Below are 27028 nucleotides of genomic sequence, written 5' to 3'. Positions count from 1 at the left end.
GTGAGTCAAGATCAGGGGTTCTGCAACTCTATAGTCTGGGAATGGGCCACTGTCAGTTTTGCAGGTCCAGTGCAACATGCCTGGAGATTCACAGGAAGCCAGTCAAGGTGCTACACAAGTATAATTTAGGGATCGTGTCACTCATCAGTCAGGGCTGCCCATCAAATGGTTCAAGGGTATGTGCTACAGTCTGTGCTGGGAATCTGCTCAATGAAAGTCAAAAGATGATTATCAATAGTAACTATGGTGGGAAAGCTGAGGATGCCCATTGTGGGGGCTGGAGGCAGCATGCTGGGAAGCAGAGGAGACAGTTGCGAAAGGAGGCAACTCAACATGTATCAATGGAAGACATAGGTAATTGCAGGAGAGGAGAGTCATTGATGATCACAATCACCCTGGCTTCAAAAGGGTGGCAATAATCCAGAACAGTGGTTGGCATAGTTACACTCTAGGCCTGAGGATCAGGGATTATGTTGAAACATGAAGACATATATGAAGGAGTTGAATGGGAATATGTGAAAGCTCAGTATTGATGGAGTTGGCAAGGAATGCAAGTCAGAAAGGAACATTGAGCTTTTGGGAGGTGAGGGTCCTCAACTTTGAGGCCGAGACTGTAGCACACTTTGCTAAGTGCAACCTTACATTGCCTTTAGTCTTCCGAGCACTTATGAGCGATGTGGGGCCCTTCAAGGGCCAACTAATTGCATTAATCAGGCACTGACAGAGTCAAGGTTGAAGATACCTGTAATTATAGAACACTGCATGTGAAATGCCTGCAGTGTCTAACTGTGGGATACAAACCCTGGTTACAAGCAATCTTGACTATCTCATTTGTCTTTACAGAAAAATGATTTCTGTGAAGGAAAAGTAATCACGGGCACCCTGAAAAGACCACATGCTGGTCACAATTCACAAAGATCCCTGAGGATGCACAAGGGCCAAGAGATCATTTTCTCTCACCTTGAAACAGAAGTATCCAGCAACACACTCATGTGTACGATGCTGCCTTTCTTGGATGAGTGTAGAACAAGCTATTGATAAACACATAACGCTTACAAACTCCTATTGTTTTTTTGCATGGCATGGCTTGTGCTGCACATGTTGGAATACAATACTCTACATCAACTGATGAACATGTTGAGCATCCTCATTGTCGGAATGCTCCACATCCTGTTACATAGAAGGTTTTTGCAAATTTGCAAGAGAGGACATGCGTGAGCGAAGTTGGGGGCGGGGGGAAGCGAAAGAGAGGGAGAGACAGAGAGAGAGACAGAGAGAGAGACAGCACACACGTGAGCAAGAGGGAAGGGGAAGAGAGGTCATTGCTGACTGCTTACATTATTAAGGACTGTTCTATTTCTGATTTCCCCACAGATTCATTGGAACGTGGGCAATAGATCCAGGCACAGCAGTGGCTGCCATCGCAGTGTACCATAGATATAGAGAAACTGAACAGGAAGAAATGTGCCAGCAAACCCAGGAGTAGTAGCAGCCTTCAGCAGCTGCTCATATGAAGTCACAACTAAAGCTCCCCATAGGATGCAAAGGAAGTACTGGAGGCCCAGAGTCTGTCATCCTTCAGATAGGCAAGTCACAGTGTCACCACAGACTGAAGGGAACCTGTCACAGGATGAACCCAATTGTTGAAGCAGGACCTGTAATTCAAAGAGGTGGGCGGCCATTCCATACATGGGGCCATTAAAGGTGACAGCTGTACTAATTTTTTTTATAACATTACAAACTGCTTCCGAAGATCCACTGGGGCCATGTATGGGATCTCACAGTCCGGGTCCCACAATGTCTCAAGGCTAGCAGTAGAGCAATTTGCACACCTGTGCACTGTGAAGGGCAGTTCCCAGTTGGCAACAATGCTGCCAGAAATCCTGGAAGGGCCCATCATTGGCAAGCACTTCTGCCATTGCTAAGTGGAAGATAATGCAAGTGGGACACCACAGAGGCACGGTGCGTAGCTAATGAATCAAGCTGTTTAAACAAAGAAGAGAGAAATCTCATTAGAGCTTAGAGAATCCCATCACAAAACTCAACAAAGCTGGTCCTTAGTCACCTTCTGGCAAAGTATATACCGCTATCTGCTCTGTCTTGACCCCTCATGATTTTTCAGCATCTCGATCACCTCTCAATACTGTATTCTCATGGAGAATACCACCAGATTCTCCAAAATATCTGCACACTTAAGTCTTTCACCCCAGAAAATCATTCTATTTTCCCCCGCATTGTGTTCCAAAGCTTTCATATACTTCCTAAAGTACGGCACTCAAAATCAGACATAACGCACCAATTGAAACCAAGATGGAGAGTACTCCATCACACTCTTGACTTGCGACTTATAAATGTGGTTTCAAACATCAGGTGAGCTATTTGCTGCAGAATAGCTAGCTTCCAAACTGCTGTTGGAGCCACAGCATTAACATTGCTGCTCCATTAAGTTTATGGCAAGCCAGGCAGCAGCAGGAGGTGGAGAAGTCAACGTTTCGAGTGTAACCCTTCTTCAAGTCAAGGGGTAGGTTACACCCGAAACATTGACTCCTTCACCTCCTGATGCTGCCTGGCTTGCTGTGTTCTTCCAGTCTCCTGCTTGGATTCCAGCATCTGCAGTTGTTTTTGTCTCTCCCATCAAGTTGTCAATGGTGAGCAAGTGAGGACCGCCTACTTTTTATCTTAGCCTTCTGGACACACCTTCCTCATTCCTGAAGAAGGGCTTATACCCGAAACGTCGATTCTCCTGCTCCTTGGATGCTGCCTGATCTGCTGTGCTTTTCCAGCAACACATTTTCAGGTCAATGGTGAGCACCAGGATATTGACAGTGGGTGATTCAGCAAGGACAATGATGATGGATATTCTCTGACACAAGGGGTGCAAATGTTAGTTGTCATTTCACAAACCAAGCCTAAATACTTCTGTCAGCTCTGATGAAGAGTCATCTAGACTTGAAACATTAGCCTACTTTCCTGTGGATGCTGCCTGAGCTCTGCATTTCTTTGTTCAGGTTTTCCTGCACATAGGCTTATATTTCTGAACAACCAGGAGTTGAGTGTGGAACTGAAGGCTGTGTGAAGATCAGCAAACATTACAATTTTTGACTTGTGCCGAAAGGAAGATAATTGAAGCAGCTGAAAATGACCAGAGTTTCAGCCCTGCCAATGACAGCCTGCCGATTCTCATTGCTAAGGTTAACATATAAAGACAGGTTCAAAAGTGTGGCATCCTGCTGAAGGGCTCATGCTCAAAATGTCAACTCTCCTGCTCCTCGGATGCTGCCTGACCAGCTGTGCTTTTCCAGCACCACACTCTCGACTCTGATCTCCAGCATCTGCAACCCTCGCTTTCTCCTGTATGAAGACAGGTTGCTTAATTGTGGTACTGCAGGTTGACAAAAAAGCAACCATAAATCAAACAGCTTTCAGATAAGACAAGTATGAATCAAAGAAAGGTTTTGAAAATTAATGCAATTTAACAACTAGCAGTCAATCCAATGACCACACCAGGCTAGCACAGACAGACAATTCACAACGGAGAACTGCCAAACCCCAAAGGTCACTGCATCATGATGATTTGCTGCTCAGCACAAAGCTTCCAACTGAGCATCAGTCTTGAATCAGTGATAGAATTCTTGTCTATTGAATCTCTTGAGTTAAAAAGCAATACTTTACCCTCACTTAAGAAGAGGAAATTGTAAACTCAAATGAACCGTACACAGTACTGAAGCAGTGCTATTCTGAAAGAAGTGTCACCTTTCATTTGAGATATCAGACTAAGACCCTTTCTGCCCCTCGAGTAAACATAGGGGTCTCAGAATATTTATTCAAAGGAACAGAGGTATGAGGAGCAGGAGTAGGCAATTCTGCCCTTTGAGCCCATTCCGCCATTTAACATGATTATGACTGATCTTATCCGGATCCAAAATCCACTAGATCAGCAGGGAAATCTGGCCAGAAGATTTTGTTGTTTATATCATTACTACTTTTGAACTATGAAGTGCACTGAGATCATTAAACATTCAATATACATGGAAATACATTTGTAAGTTCCTTTAAATGCAGCATTTCTCAAGAATCCAACTAGAGAATTCTACAACATTCTGAACTTTTATCTACTCATATCATGCTCAGGCATAAATACCACAAAAAAATGTGTTTAATTAGTTTATTTTGATGCTAATAGCTGATTTACTCTTGCAGTCCTGTGCCTTTGATAAGACAGGATTATGAACTACATGCATGACTGGGTGTATGAGAGCAGAAAAATCTTTTGATACCACAAATTGGAATTACTAGACAGAGCAGCACCATACCCACACCTTAAAATTAAAAGAAGAATGAAAGTTGTGTTCTTTAAACATATTCTCAGGCAGATATTAAAGCTTTATCCTTGAAATGTGCAAGTTTGTGGATTCGGTGCATTTTCCTTTCAACTATGGGAGTAAATAATCCTTGTCGGATGACTTGAAAATGACATTTTTGTTTTGAAACCCAAATCTACCAGGTCACTAATGTGTTGTTAGAGTTCAACTCCATTTTTGTTTCCTATAGAAGGATAGAATTGTCATTTGAATTGTCTGTTCTGGATGCCAGCCAAAGAGCAGCAGTCCAATCTGCTTTGTCCAATCTGCTTTGTCCAATCTGCTTTGTCCAATCTGCTTTGTCCAATCTGCTTTGTCCAATCTGCTTTGTCCAATCTGCTTTGTCCAATCTGCTTTGTCCAATCTGCTTTGTCCAATCTGCTTTGTCCAATCTGCTTTGTCCAATCTGCTTTGTCCAATCTGCTTTGTCCAATCTGCTTTGTCCAATCTGCTTTGTCCAATCTGCTTTGTCCAATCTGCTTTGTCCAATCTGCTTTGTCCAATCTGCTTTGTCCAATCTGCTTTGTCAAAACTGCTTTGTAATTCAGAACTTACTCACAGTTACATTTTTTTTAATGTACTCATGGGACTCACACACCATTGGCAGGGCCAGTATTTGTTGCCTGTCCTTAGATGCCCTTGAGGTGGGGCTGGTGGACTACCTTCTCGAGATACTGTTGTTTATGTGCTGTAGATAGACCCACAACGCCCATATGGAAGGAATTCCAGGATTTTGACCCATTAACTCTGAAGAAACAGTGACATGTAACAGGACAGTGAGTGGCTAAGAATAACTTGCAAGTGGTTATGTTTCCACGTTGCCTTTGTCCTTCGAGGTAATAATGTGTAGAAGGTACTGCCTAAGGATCATTAGTAAATTTCTGCAGTGCATATTGTTGATGGTACACAGTGCTGCAACTAAGCTTCACTGGTGGAGAGAATGGATGTTTGATATCATGCCAATCAAGGAGGCTGCTTTTTTGTCCTGGATGGTGTCAAGTTGGAATGTTGTCCGAACTGCACTCATCCAGGCAAGTAGGGAGCATTCCTTTACAATCCTGACATGTGCCCTATCAATAGAGGTCAGGCTTTGGGAGTAAGGTGGAGAGTTGCTTTAAGATTACTGCAACAAGCCTCTGGCCTGCTCTTGTATCTATATGGCGAGCTCAGTTGAGTTTCTAGTTGGTGCTAGCCCCCAGGTCGAGTGTGGGGGAGTTAAGTGATGGTCATGGACAGTGGTTAGATTCCTTTCTCTCAAAAACTGCAATTGTCCCTAGTTTCAAAAATATTTTTTAAAAATCACATTTATAAAACATCTTTCATGACCACTGGAAATCTCAAAGTGCATTACAGCCGCTGATATACTCTTCAGTTTGGTTGGGGAGTTGGGGGAGGAGGAAAGAGAGAGCAAGGCGGGAAGGAGGGAGGAAAGGCATAAAAAGGGTGGAATGGAATACAGAGAGAAGGCAAGAGCCACCTGGATCCTAATGACCCTAATCTTCCACCTTTATCCCAAATTCTCTCCTCCATTGTCATTACCCCTCCCTGTTTCAAATGTACACGCGTGCAGCATTTACGTGTGACGACATATTGTCAACATGACAATATGTCATTCTATTCAATCATGCACACGGGTGCCAGCAAACGCTGCTAAAACTTTAAAATGGAAAACTGAAACTTGATTTCTCAGTGAGAAGATGCTGCACTGGACAAACAGATACGAAAGTGCATAAAAGGAAGAAGGATCTACTGTATAGTAGCAGGTTTCATATAACAATTTCCTAGATAAAGACATTTCTTCCATATTCCCTGTTGGATCTACCTGTGTCTTAATTATCAGCCTCAGTTTCAGTCTCACACACTTGGGGAAAAAAATAGAACAGGAAGCACAAGGTGCAGTGCAAAAGGTTAGGAATTGATTTTTTTCATAAGATCACTTCGATTTGTTGAAGTACAACAACTGGCATTAGTATCAATACTAACGTAGGCAGCCATTCAACAAACCAAAAAAAGTAATAATTTATTAAATTTACACAAGGAGCGATAACATCCAAATTATATCTACACAAACTATCTGCAATTTAATGTCGACACTGAAGTCAATTTACCCTTCACAAAGATCTTAAAAATAACCACAAAGGTAAATAATAGGAAAAATGGTTAAGGTGTCAAAACTACTATACGATTATAAATGTGCACATTTTTCCTCACAAGAAACGAGCATTTATGCTCCTTTTTTAAAAAAATGGTCGAAAGGACACTTACACATGAAAGCTTCTTTATGGACAACACTGAGGCAGGGGCGAAGTGTGCAATTCAGCCCATGACGGCTCTGTCACTCAATGAGATCATGGCTGATCCAATCATCCTTAACTTCACTTTGCTGCCTTTTTCCTTTAACCCTCCATTCCCTTACTGATTACAAGGTCTATATCAGCCTTAAATATTGTCAACAACCTTCCTCAGTAAAGAATTTAAAAATTCACTACACTCTGATAGAAGAAATCTATCTTCCTCCACCTTAAACAGGCAACTCCTTAAGATGAGATTATGTCCACTGGTCCTAGATCTTCCCACAAATAAGGAATAACCTCTCCACATCTACCCTGTCAAGCTCTGAAAATAAAGTCACCAATAAACTAATGTATACAATCCCAACTTACTCAGCCTCTCCTCAAATCCTTCTATACCCAGGATTAATCAAACACACTCTCTCTGGACTGCCTCCAATGTCAGTATATCTTATATTTGAAAAGCAGGCCAAAACTGTTCACAGTATTGTGGGTGTCTTGTACAATTTTAGCAAAACCTCCTTGTTTTTGTACTCCAATCCTTTTCAAGTGACAGCCAAAATTCCATTTCCCTTCTCTATTACCCATTGAATGTGGATGCTAGCGTTTTGTGATATATGCACAAGGACCCCATTCCTTCTGCGCTGCAGCTTTCTGTAGTCTTCGCCCATTTAAAATAATATTCAGATCCTCTACTCTTACTGCCCAAGTGCATAACCTCATTTTCCTAAATTATTTTCCATCTGCCAAGTTTTTGCCCAATCATTTAACCTGTCCATATCCCTCTGTACACTCTGTTCTCCTCATCACTCATCTTCGCACCTATTTTATGTCATTTGCAAACATGGTGACAGTCCATTCAATCTTTAATCGAGGCCTAATTCCATATGGTACTCCACTAGTTACAGGTTGCAACCCTCAATATCCCTGTTTATCCCAATTCATTAGTTAGCCAATTCTATTTTCATGTTATATTTACCCAAACATTATGTGCTTTTTATTTTAAAATTTGACGCCTTTTGCAATTCTAAATGCAGAAGATCTTTTGGTTCCCCTTTATTTTTTCTGGTTTTACCTCCTCGAAGAATAAGAGTCATAGAGTAATATAACACAGAAAAAGTTTCAGCCGGCACGGTGGCACAGTGGTTAGCACTGCTGCCTCACAGCGCCAGAGACCCGGGTTCAATTCCCACCTCAGGCGACTGACTGTGTGGAGTTTGCACATTTTCCCAGTGTCTGCGTGGGTTTCCTCCGTGTGCTCCGGTTTCTTCCCACAATCCAAAAATGCTATATTGCCCGTAGTGTTAGGTGAAGGGGTAAACGTAGGAGTATGGGTCTTGGTGGCATACGCTTCTTCGGTGGGTCGGTGTGGACTTGATGGGCCGAAGGGCCTGTTTCCACACTGTAAGTAATCTAAAATCTAATCCTTTGAATGCTAACTAGTCCCATTTGGCCCATATCCCTCTATACTTTTCAGATCCAAGTACCTGTCCAAATTGACTTTTAAAATCTTGTAACTGTACTCACCTATGTCCCTGCCTCTAGCAGCTCGTTCTATATATGCACCGCCCTCTGTGTGAAAAGGTTGTCCCTCAGGTCCCTTTTAAATATTTCCCATCTCACATTAAAGCTATGCCCTGTAGTTTTGGACTGCCCTACCCTGGGAGAAAGACCTTGGTTATTCACCTTATCTAGATCTCTCATACTTTTATAAACCTCAAGGAGGTCACCCCTCAGCCTCCTATACTCCAGGGAAAAAAAATCCCAGCCTAACCAGCCTCTCCTTATAACTCAGACCTCCAGTCTTGCTAACATATTTGTAAATCTTTTTTGCATCCTTTCTAGTTTAATGACACCCTCCCTGTAGCAGGACAACCAGAATTGCACGCATTGCTCCAAATATGTCCTTATGTCTCATAAAGCTGTAACATGACATCCCAACTCCTGTTCTCAATGCTCTGACTGACGCAGGCAACCACATCAAATATCTTCTTCACCACCCTGTCTACTTATGATGCCATGTTTTAGGAATTATGTACCGGTAACCCCCAAGTCTCTGTTTGACAACACTCCCAAGGGCTCCCATCATTAACTTTAGAAGTCCTTCCCTGGTTTGCTTTACCTAAATTAAATTCCATCAGCCATGCCTCGGCTCATTGGTCCAGTTGTTCAAGACCCCCTTGTACTCTTAAATAACTTTTTCCACTGTCCACTCTACCACCAATTGTTGGTGTTTTTTTGGAAACTTACCAACTATGCCTCCTATATTTTCATCCAAATTGTTGATGTAAATGACAAATAACAGTACACCCACCACTGATCCTTGTGGCACACCACTGGTCAATAGCCCTCAGTGTGAATGACAACCCTTTACCATTACACTCTGTCTCCTACCATCAAGCTAATTTTGTATCCAACTGGGGAGCTCTCACTTGATCCCATGCAATCTAATCTTGCTAACCAAACTACTATGCTAATAAGTTTGCCAGGCATGATTTCCCTTTTGTAAACTGATGCCGAGACAGCTTGTTTATATTATTGTATTTCAAAATGCCCTGCTATTACTTCCTTTAAGATAGACTTTAGCACTTTTCCATTGATAGATATCAAGCTAACTAGTCTGTAATTGTCCTTGTTGTGTAAGGGGTTATGCTCAAGTTTTCTAATCCTATGGCATTTTTCTTTCCTAAGGATTCTTGAACATCTGTTTCCAAGGTAACCACTATCTCTGTATCTACTTCCTTCAATGTCTTAAAATGCAACCCATCCAGGACAACATTCCCTCTTAAGCGGAGTGTGTGGCTGCACACACATGAGGTCACTCCAACATTCCATGCCATCATAGCACTGACTTCCAATTCCAGAATTCACTGCAACGCGTGGACCTCAGGCCTAACCAGCCAGAAAGAAAATTAGAGGAGGAAATGGTGGTCTAAAGGAGTTAATCGATCTTTAGACCCATTATTTTGGTGCTTTCTTCTTCCTCCAGTGATAGTTATTATATTTGCATCCTTTCTAGCTTTTGGTCCTTGATTTATTATTTTTGGAATGCTATTTATATCCTCACCTTTGAAGCTTTATGGAAAATATTGACACAATGCCTCCACCATTTCCTAGTTTCCTGTTAATATTTCTCTAGCTTCATCTCTAAGTGGAGGGGAGGGTCTATGTTCTTCTTTGCTCTCTCACTTTTTAATAAGCTCTTACTACCTATTTTTATATTGCTTGCTGGTTTATGCTTAGGTTATTTTCTCCCCTTTTTTTGGCTTGGTCCTCTTGTTTGCTTTTAATCCTACATTTACCACTAATTGTTTCCACACCATCTTTTTTTCCTTTCAATTTGAGATTATTTTTACCTTTTTTGATTAACTATTTGATTTCGGAGTTGTGTTGGAAAGAAATGCAGTTGGCCACTATGTTGTGTTGTGTTGGACCACAGTCCAGGTTTCAAGCACGTAATGTGTAGGAAGCATCGCAATTCCATAAAAGTACTGAGACAGACCACTAAATAAGTATGATAGGATTGGCTATCGTAACTGCTGGATCCACACAATTGGAAAGAAACAGATACATTAAGTTTCTTTGTCGGGATCAGAGAACATATTCTCTTCCTGTACTCAAAAGCAAGGCAATAAATATATGAAAATCGACATTCCAGGCTTTCAGCTGGCTTTGATCCAATGCCATGCAGAGTTGCCCTCTCAGTCCATTGTCATACCATCAGCACCTGACATGTGCACACTAAAATGGACCTTGAAAGTTTTGCAATTGCACCCCTATCACTTGCAATAAAATCACAGCAGCAGCAGTTCCCAGAGGCTTCAGGAGACTTTGAGAATTCAAACTGTCCGCTTGCTTTCCTTCTGCACATACGGCTAAAACCACCTTCAAGTGTTCATGAAAGCAAGATACACTTGAAGAATTTTAATTTCTAGCAACAGCCACCAAGTGTAAATTTCATAGTCCCTCCATATTCTTCTGCTCATTCCCTAAGTTGAAATCAGGATTATGAAAGATAGTCAAATAAAGTAGTACCTTGGTAGGGATTCGGGCTGCTAACAGAAAAACCCGGCATGATGTCAGCACCTATGGAGTTAAAAAAAGAAAAAAAAATTCAGAACATGCACATTTAAAACAAACTGCTTTTCCTGTTATAGTTTAAAATTATTACTTTATTGGATTTGAATAGAGTCATAGAGATGTACAGCATGGAATATAAATCAATTAAAAAATAGTATGTGTTCCCTACAGCTGCAGCATCAGTGTTTTACGTAGAGGGTCTAAGTCTCATTTGTTCTATAGATCCAGATCAGGCCTAATACTGAAGTTGAACTGCACAATTTTAATAGTGAAGCAAAAGGTTAAGCCACTAGACAACCCGACAGGAGGAGTGTAAACAAAACAAACATGTGGCAGTGCTAAACAGCAGCAAATAAAACTAAATTGAAAATGATCTACCAATAACTAAGATCCAATAGATTACAGTTCAGAAGTCAGCACCAACCATAATCAGGTATTTCAAGTGTTCTTGTGAATGAACTAATGTGAATAAGTTACATTTATTCAAAAAGTGGACGAGAGCAAACTCCTCAATTGGCTTTCTAATCCTGCATTCCTCAGTATTTAGTTCTTGTCTCCACTCCTGAAGTATTTTTGTTTAAGAGCTGGTCAAATCCCTTTTGATTGAACTGATGTGGCACCAATTACAACAAAAACAAACTTGCATTTATATTAGCGAAGTTAACAAAATAGAATTCGTCCAGCGGATTGATAGAAGCATTATTGAAAGAATTTTACAGGAAGCCACTTGAAGTGACAATAGATAAGGATGAGAGACAGACTTTCAGGAATGTGTGCCTTAAAGGGAAAAAGTATAGATATGGAAAAGGAAAAGATTTTGAAAGAAAGGATTTGAGAGGGTACGGCTCAAGGCTTTAGTACACACAACAATGATTAAAGTCATAGATATGCAAGAAATAAGAATTGGAGCCTTACAAGGCTAGAATTGTTACAGAGATAATGAAAGGAGAGGCTTGGATATATTTGGAAAAAAGAATAAGAATTTTTAAATTGTGACATTCGTTAAGCAGGAGAAAATACAGTCAGTAAACAGCACTCATGGTATGTAGGGCTTAATGGACAATTGGTTTTAAAGTAAGCTTCAGCTTACACAAAGTGCAAAATAGTATTCTGACCCAGAGTGCACAGAAATATTTGCAGTGATAACAAAGACATGAATGAGAGCTCAACAGCAAAGTCAGAGTTGGAAATATACAGTCTTTGTGATGGTTTGGATACATCATCAGGTGCTCTTTGAAGAGTCAAAAGGTGGCGCTAGTCTAGTTCGATCTCCTTGTTGCCAAATGGGTGACTGGGGAAGTAAACCTGGTAGTGGATACCAAATAGTTTTTTAGATTTGATTAGATTACTTACATGTGGAAACAGGCCCTTCGGCCCAACAAGTCCACACCGACCCGCCGAAGCGCAACCCACCCATTCCCCTACATTTATCCCTTCACCTAACACTACGGGCAATTTAGCATGGCCAATTCACTTGACCTGCACATCTTTGGACTGTGGGAGGAAACCGGAGCACCCGGAGGAAACCCACGCAGACACGGGGAGAACGTGCAAACTCCACACAGTCAGTCACCTGAGGCGGGAATTGAACCCGGGTCTCTGACGCTGTGAGGCAGCAATGCTAACCACTGTGGAGTTTTGTTATAGGACATTTCTGTTCATCCAGTACTGAATGTTGGACAGGACAATTTGGAGGTAGTGGAGTGGCTGAGTGGGATACTGCTCAGCATTCATTGTTGAAAGGGACTCGGATGAACAATCGAGGGTGATGATGCACATGTTTGTTACAGATTTCTTGCACTGGTGGGTGGAATCTCCTGGTCACTGACAAAAATGAATGCATATGTGATTATTTTTGGACTTGTCTTTCGCCCTGCCCAGATTGGTTGATTGATGGCATATAGTTTGCCAAAACATTCGGTGAATTCTAGTAGGTAATTTAAATAACCGATTAAGTACCATAATAACCCATACAATGTAAAGCAAAACTAACAATAGAATGAAAGACTACTGAAATGTGATTACCTCCAAGAAAATTTTAAACAAACATTTTACTTTTCCCTTTGCATTTAAACTGCATTCCCCATCCCCACACCACCCATCCCCCATTATTCAAACAAAACAAGTTTTAGATTCTCAGCAGACAAATCATCATTATTTACCCAAGGCACAACCATGATGTGCCATACTCAGTTTCAGTAAGGTAGATTGGAGTACTCTCCACATGTTACAGAAATCACTTCTCAAAAAGGATCAGATCTCTCTTCCTCATCCTAACCAGGCAGCATTTCAAACCAAATCATGGGGGAAAAAAAAAGGCCTCCTCCTAGTCTTAAATAAAAGCAGAATGTGCTGGAGAAACTCAGCAGGTCTGGCAGCATCAGTGGAGAAAGAAAGAGAGTTAATGTTTTGAATCCAATATGACACTTCTTTGCAACTGCCTCTGAGCAGTCTTCAGTGTCATCCTACCCAGTCCTCATTTGGAACAGTGAAAGGCAGGTGGCAATCTGAAGTCACTTGGAATTCGAAGTAGAATCTCTGACTTCAACAGTTACCATAAGCTTCTTAAATCTGTTAGTTTCACAAGATATCATTGCCACTTTTCATTAGAGTTACATCATCTGAACACGAACTCGCTATTGAAGAGTGTATCATTCGGAGTACCGATTTCAGAAGCAAGCAAAGAAACCTAAAACCTCTAAACAAACAAATTAGTTTGGGATCAAAAATCAGATTAACAATTGTACAAGATGTATAAACAGCAACATGCCTTTGGTGTCAAAGAATCCAGAAAATGTTCCTACTCTACGATCACGGACGGTCAACTTAGTTGGCAGCTGGTTATCTAATTTAAAGAGGATCTGATAAACATAACATTCCAATATTGAAAGTAAATGGGGTCCTTCCAAGATCTGCTTTTTTATCCACTCATTAGCCTTTTTGGGATGGGAGCTGATCTTATTGCATTCGTACAGCATTAACTTGTGTGTGTCCACAGTTGGTACATAATTAATAACATCAGAAGCAAAGCATGCAAGAGAGTGTCTCCGGTAAAATTCAGGCAAGTGATAAACAGAGCGCACATTATTTCAGAATCACTGATGGTTCCAGCAAAAAACATCCTACTCACTACATCTCACTCCCGATCTTTGGTTTCGTGAGAGAGAAGTTTGATTGCTCCAGCAATCTCTCTTGACAGCCTGTCTCTCAATGGTCACCTACTCTTACCTTAGACAATGCAATGATCTCTACTGCAATTCAATTTGGAAAGTCCTCACATTTCAAAATTGCTGCTAATGTTTCCCTTTGGTCAGTTCTACATTGATGACCATTGTCACTACCTTAAAAACGTGTTACTGGAAAAGCGCAGCAGGTCGGGCAGCATCCAAGGAGCAGGAGAATTGACGTTTCGGGCATAAGCCCTTCTTCAGGAATGAGGAAAGTGTGTCCAGCAGGCTAAGGTAAAAGGTAGGGAGGAGGGACTTGGGGGAGGGGCGTTAGGAATATGATAGGTGGAAGGAGGTTAAGGTGAGGGTGATAGGCCGGAGAGGGGGTGGGACGGAGAGGTCGGGAAGAAGATTGCAGGTCAAGAAGGCGGTGCTCAGTCTGAGGGTTGGGGCTGAGAAAAGGTGGGGGGAGGGGAAAAGAGGAAGCCGGAGAAATCTGCATTCATCCCTTGTGGGTTGGAGTGTTTCTAGGCGGAAGATGAGGCGCTCTTCCTCCAGGCATCATGTTGCCATGGTCTGACAATGGAGGCGACCAAGGACCTCCCTTGACCCTCACCTTAATCTCCTTCCACCTATCGTATTCCCAACGCCCCTCCCCCAAGTCCCTCCTCCCTACCTTTTATCTTAGCCTGCTTGGCACACCCTCCTCATTCCTGAAGAAGGGCTTATGCCCGAAATGTCGATTCTCCTGCTCCTTGGATGCTGCCTGACCAGCTGCGCTTTTCCAGCAACACATTTTTAAGCTCTGATCTCCAGCATCTGCAGTCCTCACTTTCTCCTCATTGCCACTACCTACTTGACCAGAGGAAATAATCATTCTTTATTTGCTTTATCAAAGCTCCGAAGTAAAAAATATCTTCTCTGCTTCAGTGGAAAAGGTCTCAAGCATTTCATGCTCTTGGTCTCTCAAGCCAGGAAAGAAATTGGCAAAACAGAAGCAAAGCTGCAACTTTATACAATGTTTACTTCATAATCATGACGCAGCTCAAGCCAAGGAGCTTTCTTGATTCAAGCAAAAATAAGATGCAAGAATTGAATACTTAATAGGTGACAAAGCCAAAACATCAATTCAAATATCAAAACCAGAGAGACCGGAAAGTTCAATTTGACAGAAGAGAAATGAAGTTTACTTTGAAGTTGCAACATCTAAATAAACATGGGCGAAGACTGTACATGTCAAACTCAGGATTAATAATAGGAAGTTTACTTTAACTCAATCAGCAAAGTGTCAAAGAGAGTGCTAGGTATATCTGTTGTGCAAAAGCCCTTAATCATTTAAGAAATAATTATTGGCAATAAGGAATCTTCCGGATTGTTTCTGATTTCTCTATGAACATGAGCTGAAAGTCCATCATCTTGTAACACTGAACTGCAGTAATACATACTGCAGTTAGATAATTTAAGACTTGTTTCAACATAATTTTCTCTCCCCCCAAAAAATGTATATTATTTAAGGTGCTTACCCCATCCATTTAATTCAATTTAAATAAATCAAAGACAGAATCAATTGCAGTACTTTATGCATGGAAATTTAATAACCACTGGTCACAAGCTAACCACAGACCTGCAGGATAGTCCTCTGACCAGTTATAAAGTATAATCAAAGGCTTCAGCAGAGTAATTAAACAGACAGACTTGGAAACAACAATCAACTGAACCAGAAATCTATTGAAAAAAAACAAAATGCAAACTTATTCAGAGGTTCTGAATGCAGCTCAATCTCTTCTTCCAGAACTGATTAAAAATCTCGACAGTTCTTGCACACATTCTGTCGATGAAACAAAAAAAAGAGCAAGTCCCATTTTCAATCCTTCGATAAAAGGCAATAGGATAAGAAAACAAAGCCCGAATGTAACTAAATTACAAAGAGGAACGAGGAGTTCAGGAAATCTGAAGATAAACAATCCATCAAAAATGATAGCAATATTGATCACCACCTGAAAATTGCAATCTTTACTTTTCCATCATGGGCCCTTCCTATTTTCTAATGCACTGGAATTTCCCTGCTTCTTTTAGTCAACGGTACAAAAGAAAGAGGTGCATGAATTGAAAGATGACAATATAATTCATAACGTGTAAAACAAGAAAATGATTCATGCTTTGGAAGCAAAAGGTGAAGAGCAGCATAGAGTATTCTTCATCTTCACACTTGGAATGCAATTAAATTTTGCAGCTGCAAGGAAGTTTGACAATTACCCAAATTCTGATCTGTCACACCCAGTGATCAACCTTTTATTGCTGAATCCCCAGACACAAATCTGGCTGGGAACTGGCGATCAAAGGAAAATATCTCCTAACTGCTCACAAGCAGGGCTGGCTCATATTTGTGACAAGATTTTCAGGTTCGGTATATATCTGTAATTTTGGGTCTATATGAACATATAATCCTTACCTGCTCAGTATTATACTTATTTTGATATGACTGTGTGGCAAAGGCAAAATAATGAAACACTACCTTGATTTACACTGCACAAGCACCTGATGAAGGAGCAGCGTTCCAAAAGCTAGTGCTTCCAAATAAACCTGTTGGACTATAACCTGATGTTGTGTGATTTTTAACTTTGTCCAACCCAGTCACCTCCAAATCATTACCCTGATTTCAATACACTCGTAAGGACATTGTTCCTAACGCGCAAGAGTGATGGTAAAACAAATTGAAACTTAAGGTGTTAAGATTTAAAAATGGCTTCACAATTTCCTTAGCCTCTCTTTGCTTCTGAACATTTTGCAAATTGATACGGAGATCGTTGCAAAATTCCAAGTATCTTCCCAATCAGCAGACGGAGTACAGCTTTGTTTCTAATACCAGATTGTGCTCATGGAAAAAACTCAAGGCAAGGCTGGGCTTAGCTCGCTGACTCTTATAACCTGTCAAACAGCCAAATATAGGAGAAACATTAACTGTTCACTTCTCACATTCAGCCCCTGCATTATCCAAGGGACACACCTTTATGTCAACCTTATTTTCTTCTATCAGTCTCTTAAGCATATCTTTTCCACTGAATATTTTTATATTTCTTAGCATTTTGCCAGGAAAGTAGAATCAATTAACTGTGACCTGTTCGGTAAGAGAAGTGTTTGACCATTTCTTCTGGCTTCCTTGGCCCTCAACAGGGCTTCTTTTGGCCCACTTCCAGGGTGGAAAGGGGAATAATGTAAAAAAAGAAAGGGAGTGTGTGCATGATGTGTTCCAGATGATACAAAACAGCAACTAATAACTTTAGACAAGGAGGCAAGACATCTAGGTGTTAAGTTATAAGGGACAGGGTTGCATTAATTAATGAAGTAAGGCGAATCCTCATATCCCTCAGGAAACAAATCATTTGTTCAACAGTACATGTTGTACAGTCACTGTGATGAAACCCATTTCCTTAACTCATCTGTACTAAGACAGACTGCAATCTGTCAATGTTCAATAGGCCTCACAAAGCCAAGCAAAGGAGCTGGGTTTAAACCAACAGTGACCTTGGATTCTTTTCCAGTGACACATGTGATGCTGGCTTTGGCAGAATTCGCCCAGAAGTGGGGGCGCACAAACAAGCTGCCATTCAGTCAGTATTTGAGGTGGGGGGGGGGGGGGGGGGGGTATAGTGGTGGAAAATGGTGAACATCTCTCTGGCTCAGTCGCAGGCACTTTTTGATTTGGGAACTTATACATGCTGATGGAACTGTGCATGTGTTAAACAAGCAAGCACCTGATAAATCACCGAAGAACACAGACAGATGATATGTTCCAAAGGAGATTCTCACATCTGTGCTTGAATTACTGAAGCTGCAAAGATAAAAAAAAACATCTACACTATTAATAAAGTAAAAGGCAGGGTCTTTGTGGTCTGAAGAGAGACCATGAGTGACAAAAATAGAAGTCAGACGGACCACCATTCCTGACCAGTAGCTCCAACCGGAAGATATACTGCAAGAAGCAAATTACAAGAGCTGCAATAGCATAATAGCCTCCAGACACACAACCGTCTGGATTCAAAAATAAGCAGCGTCATTGTTTGAATGAGGTAACAGAACTGCAATCACTCGTGAAACTACACTAATACATGTAGCTGTCTCCAGAGACACAGGAAGAAAGCTGTAGGAAACAAAATCTCTGATAGTCAGTTATAGCATCATTCAATTTCTGATGGTCCAGTCTGCTCTATTCAGAGATCATCCGATGAAGTTATATGGGTGGAACTTAAAAAAGGGATGATCATTTTGTTGGAGTTGTATTATAGCCCCCTCCCCCAATAGTCAGCAGGAAACTGCAACATAAATATGCAAGGAGATTTCAGATATCTGAAAGAAAAAGTGTGTTGTAATAGGTGATTTAACAGACTGGGACTGTCAGTGTTACAGGCTTGGATGGAGAGGACTAGGCAGAAGTGGATACTGCAGATGCTGGAGATTAGAGTCTAGATTAGAGTGGAGCTGGAAAAGCACAGCAGGCAGGCAGCAGAGGACCGGGGAGGGGCGGTGGGGGAAATCGATGTTTTGGGCAAAAGCCCTTCATCGGGAAGGAGGCTGGGAGCCTCAGGGGTGGAGAGAGAAGTGGGAGGGGGGTGGGGCTGGGAGAAGGTAGCTGAGTGTGCATTAGGTGAATGGAGGTGGGGATGAAGGTGATAGGTCGGAGAGGAGGGTGGAGCGGATAGGTGGGAAGGAGGATTGACAGGTGGGACAGGTCATGAGGATGGTGCTGAGCTGGAAGGTTGGAACTGAGGTAAGGTGGGTGGGGGGGGGAAATGAGGAAACTGGTGGAGTCCACATTGATGCCCTGGGGTTGAAGTGTTCCGAGGCGGAAGATGAGGCGTTCTTCCTCCAGGCGTCGGTTGGTGAGGGAGTGGCGATGGAGGAGGCCCAGGACCTGCATGTCCTTGGCAGATTGGGAGGGGGAGTTGAAATGTTGGGCCACGGGATGGTGGGGTTGGTTGGTGCGGGTGTCCCGGAGATGTTCCCTAAAGCACTCTGCGAGGAGTTGTCCAGTCTCCCCAATGTAGAGGACACCGCATCGGCAGCAATGATACAGTAAATGACATTGGTGAAACACTGATGAATGTGGAAGGCTCCTTTGTGGCCTTGGACAAAGGTGAGGGGGGGAGGTGTGGGCGTGGAGGTTTTGCAATTCCTGCGGTGGCAGGGAAAGTTGCTGGGAGGGGACAGTGGGCTGTTGGGGGTAGTGGACCAGGTAGTCGCGGAGGGAACAGTCTTTGTGGAAAGTGGATAGGGGTGGAGAGGGGAATATATCCCTGGTGGTGGGGTCCATTTCGAGTTGGTGGAAATGTCGGCGGTTAATGCGATGTATATGGAGGTTGGTGGGGTGGAAGGGGAGGACCGGGGGATTCTGTCCTTGTTCCGGTTGGAAGGGTGGGGTTTGAGGGGGGAGTTGCGGGACGAGAATGCAGAGTGACAGTATGTTCCTACTAGTGTGAAGGGCAAGGGTGGTAGGTATTGGAAACCACTGGGTGACTCGAGAAATTGAGGTTGAGGTTTTGGTTAAGAAAAAGAAGGAAGATTAGACAAATATAGACAGCGGGGATCGAATGAATTCACAGACGAGTATAAAGGCTGTGTACTTAAGAGGAAGTCAGTATGGCAAAAAAGGGGACAGGAGATAGATTTGGCAAATAAGGTTAAAAAGAATCTAAAGGTATTCTACAAATACATTAACGACAAAAGGGTAACTAGGGAGAAAATAGTCCCTCAAAAGATCAGCAAGGCCAACCTATATGTGGAACGACAGGGGATGGGGGAGATACGACAGAAGTATTTCGTGTCAGCATTTACTGTGGAGAAGAATATGAAAATTAGAGAAGGTGGAGGAAAAAAAAAATGTAATATTTTGAAGTGTCCATGAGGCAAAAGGAGGTGCTGGATGTCTTAAAATGCAGAAAGGTGGATAAATCCTCTGGACCTTGTGCGAAGCTAGTAAAGAGATGCTAGGCCCCTTGCTGAGACATTTGTGTCATCGATAGCCACAGGTCAGGTGCCAGAAGACTGGAGGTTGGCTAATGTGGTGCCATTATTTAAGAAAAGTGGTAAGGAAAAGTCAGGGAACTATAGACCAGTGAGTTTTCCATCAGTGGTGGATAAGTTGATGAAAAGGATTAAGAGACAGGATTTTCATACCTTTGGAAAGGCAAGGACTGATTAACGATAGTCAGCAAGGTTTTGTGAATGGAAAGATGTGTCTCACTAACTTGATTGAGTTTTCTGAAGAGGTGGCAAAGAAGATTGAAGACGACAGAGCAGTGGATGTTGTTTATATGCACTTTAGCAAAGCGCTCGACCAAGTACTGCATGGTAGATTGGTTAGTCAGGTTAGATCACATGGGATCCAGCAGTAGCTAGCCAAGTGGACACAAAATTAGCTTGACGGCACGAGACAGATGGTGGTGGCAGAGGGCTGTTTTTCAGAATAGAGGCTTGTGACCAGTGGTGTGCCACAAGAATCAGTGCTGGGTTCACTGCTTTTCATCATTTATATAAAACACTTGGATATGAATATAGGAGGCATGGGGTTATTAAGTTTGCAGTTGACACCAAAATTCACAGTGGAGTGGACATTGAAAAAGATCACAGAATACAAAAGGACCATGATTAGATGTGCCAATGAGCTGAGGAATGGCAGGTGGAGTTTACTTTAGCTAAATATGAGGTGTTGGTAAAGGCAAATCAGGGCAAGACTTGTACATTTAGTGATATGGTCCTGGAGAGCGTTGCCAAACAGAGTCCATGGGGTGTAGGTGCGTAGTTCCTTGAAAGTAGAGTTGCAGGTTGAGAGGGTAGAACATAGAACATAGAACATAGAAGAATACAGTGCAGTACAGGCCCTTCAGCCCTCGATGTTGCGCCGATCAAAGCCCACCTAACCTACACTAGCCCACTATCCTCCATATACCTATCCAATGCCCGCTTAAATACCCATAAAGAGGGAGAGTCCACTACTGCTACTGGCAGGGCATTCCATGAACTTACGACTCGCTGAGTGAAGAACCTACCCCTAACATCAGTCCTATATCTACCCCCCCTTAATTTAAAGCTATGCCCCCTTGTAATAGCTGACTCCATACGTGGAAAAAGGTTCTCACTGTCAACCCTATCTAACCCCCTAATCATCTTGTACACCTCTATCAAATCACCCCTAAACCTTCTTTTCTCCAATGAAAACAACCCCAAGTGCCTCAGCCTTTCCTCATAGGATTTTCCTACCATACCAGGCAACGTCCTGGTAAACTTCCTCTGCACCCGTTCCAGTGCCTCCACATCCTTCCTATAGTATGGCGACCAAAACTGCACACAATATTCCAGATGCGGCCGCACCAGAGTCTTATACAACTGCAGCATGACCTCAGGACTCCGGAACTCAATTCCTCTACCAATAAAAGCCAGTACGCCATATGCCTTCTTCACTGCACTATTTACCTGGGTGGCAACTTTCAGAGATCTGTGTACATGGACACCAAGATCCCTCTGCTCTTCCACACTACCAAGTAGTCTACCATTAGCCCAGTAATCCATCTTTTTATTACTCTTACCAAAGTGAATCACTTCACACTTAGCTACATTGAACTCCATTTGCCACCTTTCTGCCCAGCTCTGCAGCTTCTCTATATCCCGCTGTAACCTGCCATATCCTTCCTCACTGTCTACAACTCCTCCGACTTTCGTATCATCCGCAAACTTGCTCACCCAACCTTCTAACCCTTCCTCCAGGTCATTTATAAAAATGACAAACAGCAATGGTCCCAAAACAGATCCTTGCGGAACACCGCTAGTAACTGCACTCCAAGATGAACCTTTGCCATCAACTACTACCCTCTGTCTTCTTCCAGAGAGCCAATTCCTAATCCAAACCTCCAACTCACCCTCAATGCCATATCTCTGTATTTTCTGCAGTAGCCTACCATGGGGGACCTTATCAAACGCCTTACTAAAATCCATATATACCACATCTACCGCTTTCCCCTCATCTACCTCCTTAGTCACCTTCTCAAAGAATTCAATAAGGTTTGTGAGGCACGACCTGCCCTTCACAAAACCATGCTGACTATCCTTGATCACATCATTCTTATCCAGATGTGCATAAATCCTATCCCTTACAATTCTCTCTAAGACTTTGCCCACAACAGAAGTGAGACTCACTGGCCTATAGTTACTAGGATTATCCCTACTCCCCTTCTTGAACAAGGGAACCACGTTTGCTAGCCTCCAGTCCTCTGGCACTAGTCCTGTCGACAAAGAGGACACAAAAATCAAGGCCAATGGCTCTGCAATCTCCTCCCTTGCTTCCCAGAGAATCCTAGGATAAATGCCATCAGGCCCAGGGGACTTATCTATTTTCACCCTTGCCAGAATTTCCAACACCTCTTCTCTACATATCTCAAAGCCATCCATTCTACTTATTCATGCCTCAGTATTCATATCGACAACAATGTCCTGTTCCTGAGTGAATACTGACGAAAAGTATTCATTCAGCGCCTCCCCAATCTCTTCAGCCTCCACACGCAACTTCCCATTACTATCCTTGATTGGACCTATTCCTTCCCTAGTCATTCTTTTATTCCTAACATACCTATAGAAAGCCTTAGGGTTTTCCCTAATCCTACCAACTAAGGACCTTTCATGTCCCCTCCTTGCTGCTCTTAGCTCTCTCTTCAGGTCCTTCCGGGCTACCTTATAACTCTCAATTGCCCCTATTGAACCTTCACGCCTCATCTTTACAAAGGCCGCCCTCTTCCATTTAACAAGGGATTCCAACTCCTTATTAAACCACGGCTCCCTCACACGACCCTTTCCTCCCTGCCTGATAGGTACGTACTTATCAAGGACACTCAATAGTTGCTCCTTGAACAAGTTCCACATATCAATTACGCTCTTGCCTTGGAATCTACTTTTCCAATCCACACATCCTAAGTCATGCCTCAACGCATCATAATTTCCCTGCCCCCAGCTATAACTCTTGCCCTGTAGTACACACTTATCCCTCTCCATCACTAGAGTAAAAATCACCGAATTGTGGTCACTGTCCCCAAAGTGCTCACCTACCTCTAGTTCTAATACCTGGCCTGGTTCGTTACCCAGAAGGAACGGGTAGTGAAGGAAGAATTTGGCATACTTGCCTTCATTGATCAGAACACTGAGCACAAGAGTTGGGATTCATTGGTGAGGTCATTACTGGGATACTGCATACAATTCTGGTCACTTTTCCATTGGAATGATGTTGTTAAACTTGAAGGAGTGCAGAAAAGATTTACCAGAATGTTGCTGGGACTGGAAGGTTTGAGTCACTGGGAGAGGCTATATAGAGGCTGAAGCTCTTTTCTCCTAGAACATCGAAAACCAAAGACTTTTACTGAGGTTTAGAAAATCATGAGGGGCATGGATAGGGTGAATAGACAAGATCTTTTCTCCCTTGCATAGAGGAGTCCAAACCTAAAGGTCATAGGTTTAAGGTGGGAGGGGAAAAAAATTTTTAAAAAAAGGGACCTGGGGGAAACTTTCTCACACACAGAGTGCTGTGTTCATGCAGAGGAAGTAGTGAAGGAGAGTATAATTACAACATTTAAAATGTATCTGGACGGGTATATGAATAGGAAGGAATTACAGGCTAAATGGGACTAGGTCAGATTGGGATGTCTGGTTCACTTGGAGGAGTTGGACTGAAGGGCCTGTTTCCATGCTGTATAACTCTACAACTCTCACTAAAACTGCCACCAGGAGAGCCCTGAGCCTACGTATTCACATTACAAGGTGTTAGTCAATGATCGTATCCAACAAAAGAAAACCTAACTATCTTCTCTTGTTATTCAATGGCTGAAATCCCACTACCAGTATCCTGAAGGGTTAACATTGACCTGAAACTCAACTGGACTAGCCATATAAATACTGCAGCTGCAAGGCTTGTTTGGAGACTGGAATTCCTTCAGCAACTAATTAACCTCCGGACTTCCCAAAATCTGTCTATCATCTACAAGTCAGAAGTCAGGAAGAGAATAGAATATTCTTCATGTGAATGAAGGAGTGTGGCACCAACAAAAACTGAACACCATGGGTTAAGTAGTTGTGGCCAAGTGGTAAAGGGGATGGATTACAAATCCACTGAGGACTTCCTGGGTCGCATGGTGATTCCATTCAGTTCCAGCCTCAGGTGACTGTGTGGAGTTTACACGTTCTCCCTGTATCTGTGTGAACTTTCTCCAGGCACTCCTGTTTCCTCGCATAGTCCAAAGATGACTACTGCCCAGTGGCCCTAACTTCGGTGGTCATAAAGTGCTTTGAAAGGCTGGTCATGGCATTAATCAACTCCAGCCTCCCCACTACTCTTGACCCACTCCAATTTGCCTATCGGACCAACAGATCCACGTCAGATGCCATATCACTTGCCTTTCACTCCTCCCTAGAACATCTTGACACCAAGGTAAAAACAATGACTGCAAATGCTGAAAACCAAATACTGGATTAGTGGTGCTGGAAACGTTGATTTCGCTGCTCGTTGGATGCTGCCTGAACTGCTGTGCTCTTCCAGCACCACTAATCCATCTTGACACCAAGAACAGCTTCGTAAGAATCCTACTCATTGACTACAGTTCAGCCTTCAACACTATTATCCCCTCGAGACTAATTACTAAACTTAGTGATCTCAAACTAAGCTCCACTCTCTGCAACTGGATCCTCAGTTTCCTGACCCACAGGCCACAATCAGTGAAGATTGGGGACAATATTTCATCGTCACTAACACTCAACACTGGAGCCCCTCAGGGGTGTGTACTCAGCCCCCTAATGTACTCACTGTATACCCATGACTGCATCGCCAAATACCAGACTAATGCCATTTACAAGTTTGCTGATGACACCACCATATTCAGTCGGACCTCAGATGGCGACAAAACAGACTACAGGAGGGAGGTGGAAGATCTGGAAAAATGGTGCACGGAGAACAATCTAGCTCTCGATGCTGGTAAAACCAAGGAACTCATTACTGACTTTCGCTGGAATGTTACTCATGGCCCTCTACACATTAACAGCACAGAGGTGGAACAAGTGGAGAGTGTCAAGCCCCTGGGAGTGGTCATCCACAACAAGCTTTCTTGGACTCTTCATGTGGACGCACTGGTTACAAAGGCCCAACAACATCTCTTCTTTCTCAGGCAGCTGAGGAAATTTGGCATGATGGTGAATACCCTTGCCAACTTTTATAGGTGTGCCATCGAGAGCATTCTGTCTGGATGTATCACTACTTGGTATGGCAAGATCAGAGACAGTTACAGAGACTGGTGAACTCGGCCCGAACAATCACAAAGGCCAACCTCCCATCTATAGAATCCACCTACCAGGCCCGCTGTCAAGGAAAGGCCGCCAGCATTCTCAGAGATCCATCCCACCCCAGCAATGTTTTTCTACAATCTCTACCATTGGGGAGAAGGTACAGAAGCCTGAACACACACACACACACACACACACACAAGCCAGTTTTGAAACAGTATCCTAACAGCAGATAGAAACTGAACGGAAACTCAAACTCTTAACATTCGCCTGTACCAGTGTTTTTGTTTTTGCTGCTGTTTATCTATTATTTACTTATCTATGCTACTTGACTCTGTGATCTGCCTGAATTGCTCACAAGACAAAGCTTTTCACTGTGCCTTGGTACACGTGACAATAAATTGAATTCAATTTAATGTGCAGGTTAGGTGAATTGACCATGCTAAATTCCCATAGTGTCTGGGGTAGCGAGGCTTGGTCATGGGAAATGCAGGGTAACAAGGATGGATTAGTAGTTTGGGTCTGGGTGGGATGCTCTTCAGACAGTTTGTGTGGACCCACTGGCCTGCTTCTACACAGTCAGGATTTCATGATTTTGTGCAAAACAAAGCAGCTGCTTGATCCGCATCACATCTGCACCACCACTATATGATGAAGGATAATGTATGCCATATCAGGTACTATCTCATAGATTGACAAGGGTCAAGCGGCCTGTGAGAAGCACAGCAAGCACATGGGAACAGTACAACCTCCAAGTTTGTTTCCAAACCCCTCACAATCCTGACATGGAAGAGTTACCCCTCCTTCAAGGTCGCTGAATCAAAATCCAAACATTTCCTCCCTCACAGCAGGTTCAGCCACATCACTTGGGCTTCAGTGATTCAAGGGGATTCACCTTCAAGGAAATTAAGGATGGGTAATAAATGGTGGCCTTGCCAGAGAGGATGACATCCCGGAACAGCAAATAAAGAGGTTCAGGCAGAAATTTTCATCGAACATTATTTTTGCTGCATTGACAGTCAAAGCACAGTAGAATGTTGGCAACTTCACCAAAAAACCAATTTACAGTTATCAACAAGATCACCTGGCCTGAATTTTCTGTTGGGACAATCCACAAACTACATGCAAAATTAAACTTAATTTGACATTGACCACAAATAAGTGAAAATCAAATTAAACACCCCAGGCCAGTGAAACGTACCAACCTCACATTATTTGTTCTTCGAGTATGAAAATTTCAACTCATTTAATTGTTATTCATGTTTGATAGCATTTTAATTTTTGATGAGTCTTCTGTTGATGCTAAATAAATACGTAATAAAACAGAAAGTACTTGAAGTAAAGCTGCACCTTTAACTTCAGTTTTTCTTTGACCAGGTGCGAAACAAATTCTGGAGCAGAAATGGGTTGGACAAGCTGCCATGACCAGCACACCCACTGTTTTGCTTTCTCTATTATTTCTCTGAAATCAGCCTGCTCTGTACAAACTAGGAATTCAGCTTAGGGTCTTGTGGTATTTGCTGATTAGTAATATACTATACTTAATGGCAGAATCAGAATAACTAAATAACCAAGTTACTTTAAGTTGGTCCAGTTGTTATAGAAATTGCCCTTCAATATAGACCACCAGAGATCACACAACAGAACTGGAAATCAGCATTTGAGGCGGCTTCAAAAAGTTGCAGAGTATTCTATATGAAACAAGATATAATAAAACATCTGAAAATAGTTTTCCTCATTAATTAAGGCACTTCAGTTTGAAAACAACTACCCATTAAAATCAGCTCCGACCATATGGAGCTCCATTTCTTTTGCAGGG

The 27028-nt window shown here is 42.5% G+C and overlaps 1 protein-coding gene across 8 annotated transcripts in view; it reads right to left on the bottom strand.

Moving 5' to 3' along the window:
- The window catches only part of LOC140465031 (F-actin-uncapping protein LRRC16A-like), a 470304-nt gene that overhangs the window by 348328 nt on the left and 94948 nt on the right, over positions 1 to 27028 (bottom strand). For all 8 annotated transcript variants that reach the window (XM_072560843.1, XM_072560842.1, XM_072560840.1 and 5 more), the window contains exon 3: positions 10688 to 10738. In XM_072560843.1, the coding sequence (XP_072416944.1) occupies positions 10688 to 10738 (51 nt within the window). The remainder of the gene's footprint in view (positions 1 to 10687; positions 10739 to 27028) is intronic.

The sequence above is a fragment of the Chiloscyllium punctatum genome, chromosome 41 (assembly GCF_047496795.1).
Source record: "Chiloscyllium punctatum isolate Juve2018m chromosome 41, sChiPun1.3, whole genome shotgun sequence".
Lineage (NCBI taxonomy): Eukaryota > Metazoa > Chordata > Chondrichthyes > Orectolobiformes > Hemiscylliidae > Chiloscyllium > Chiloscyllium punctatum.
This window is presented reverse-complemented; position numbering and strand designations above follow the sequence as displayed.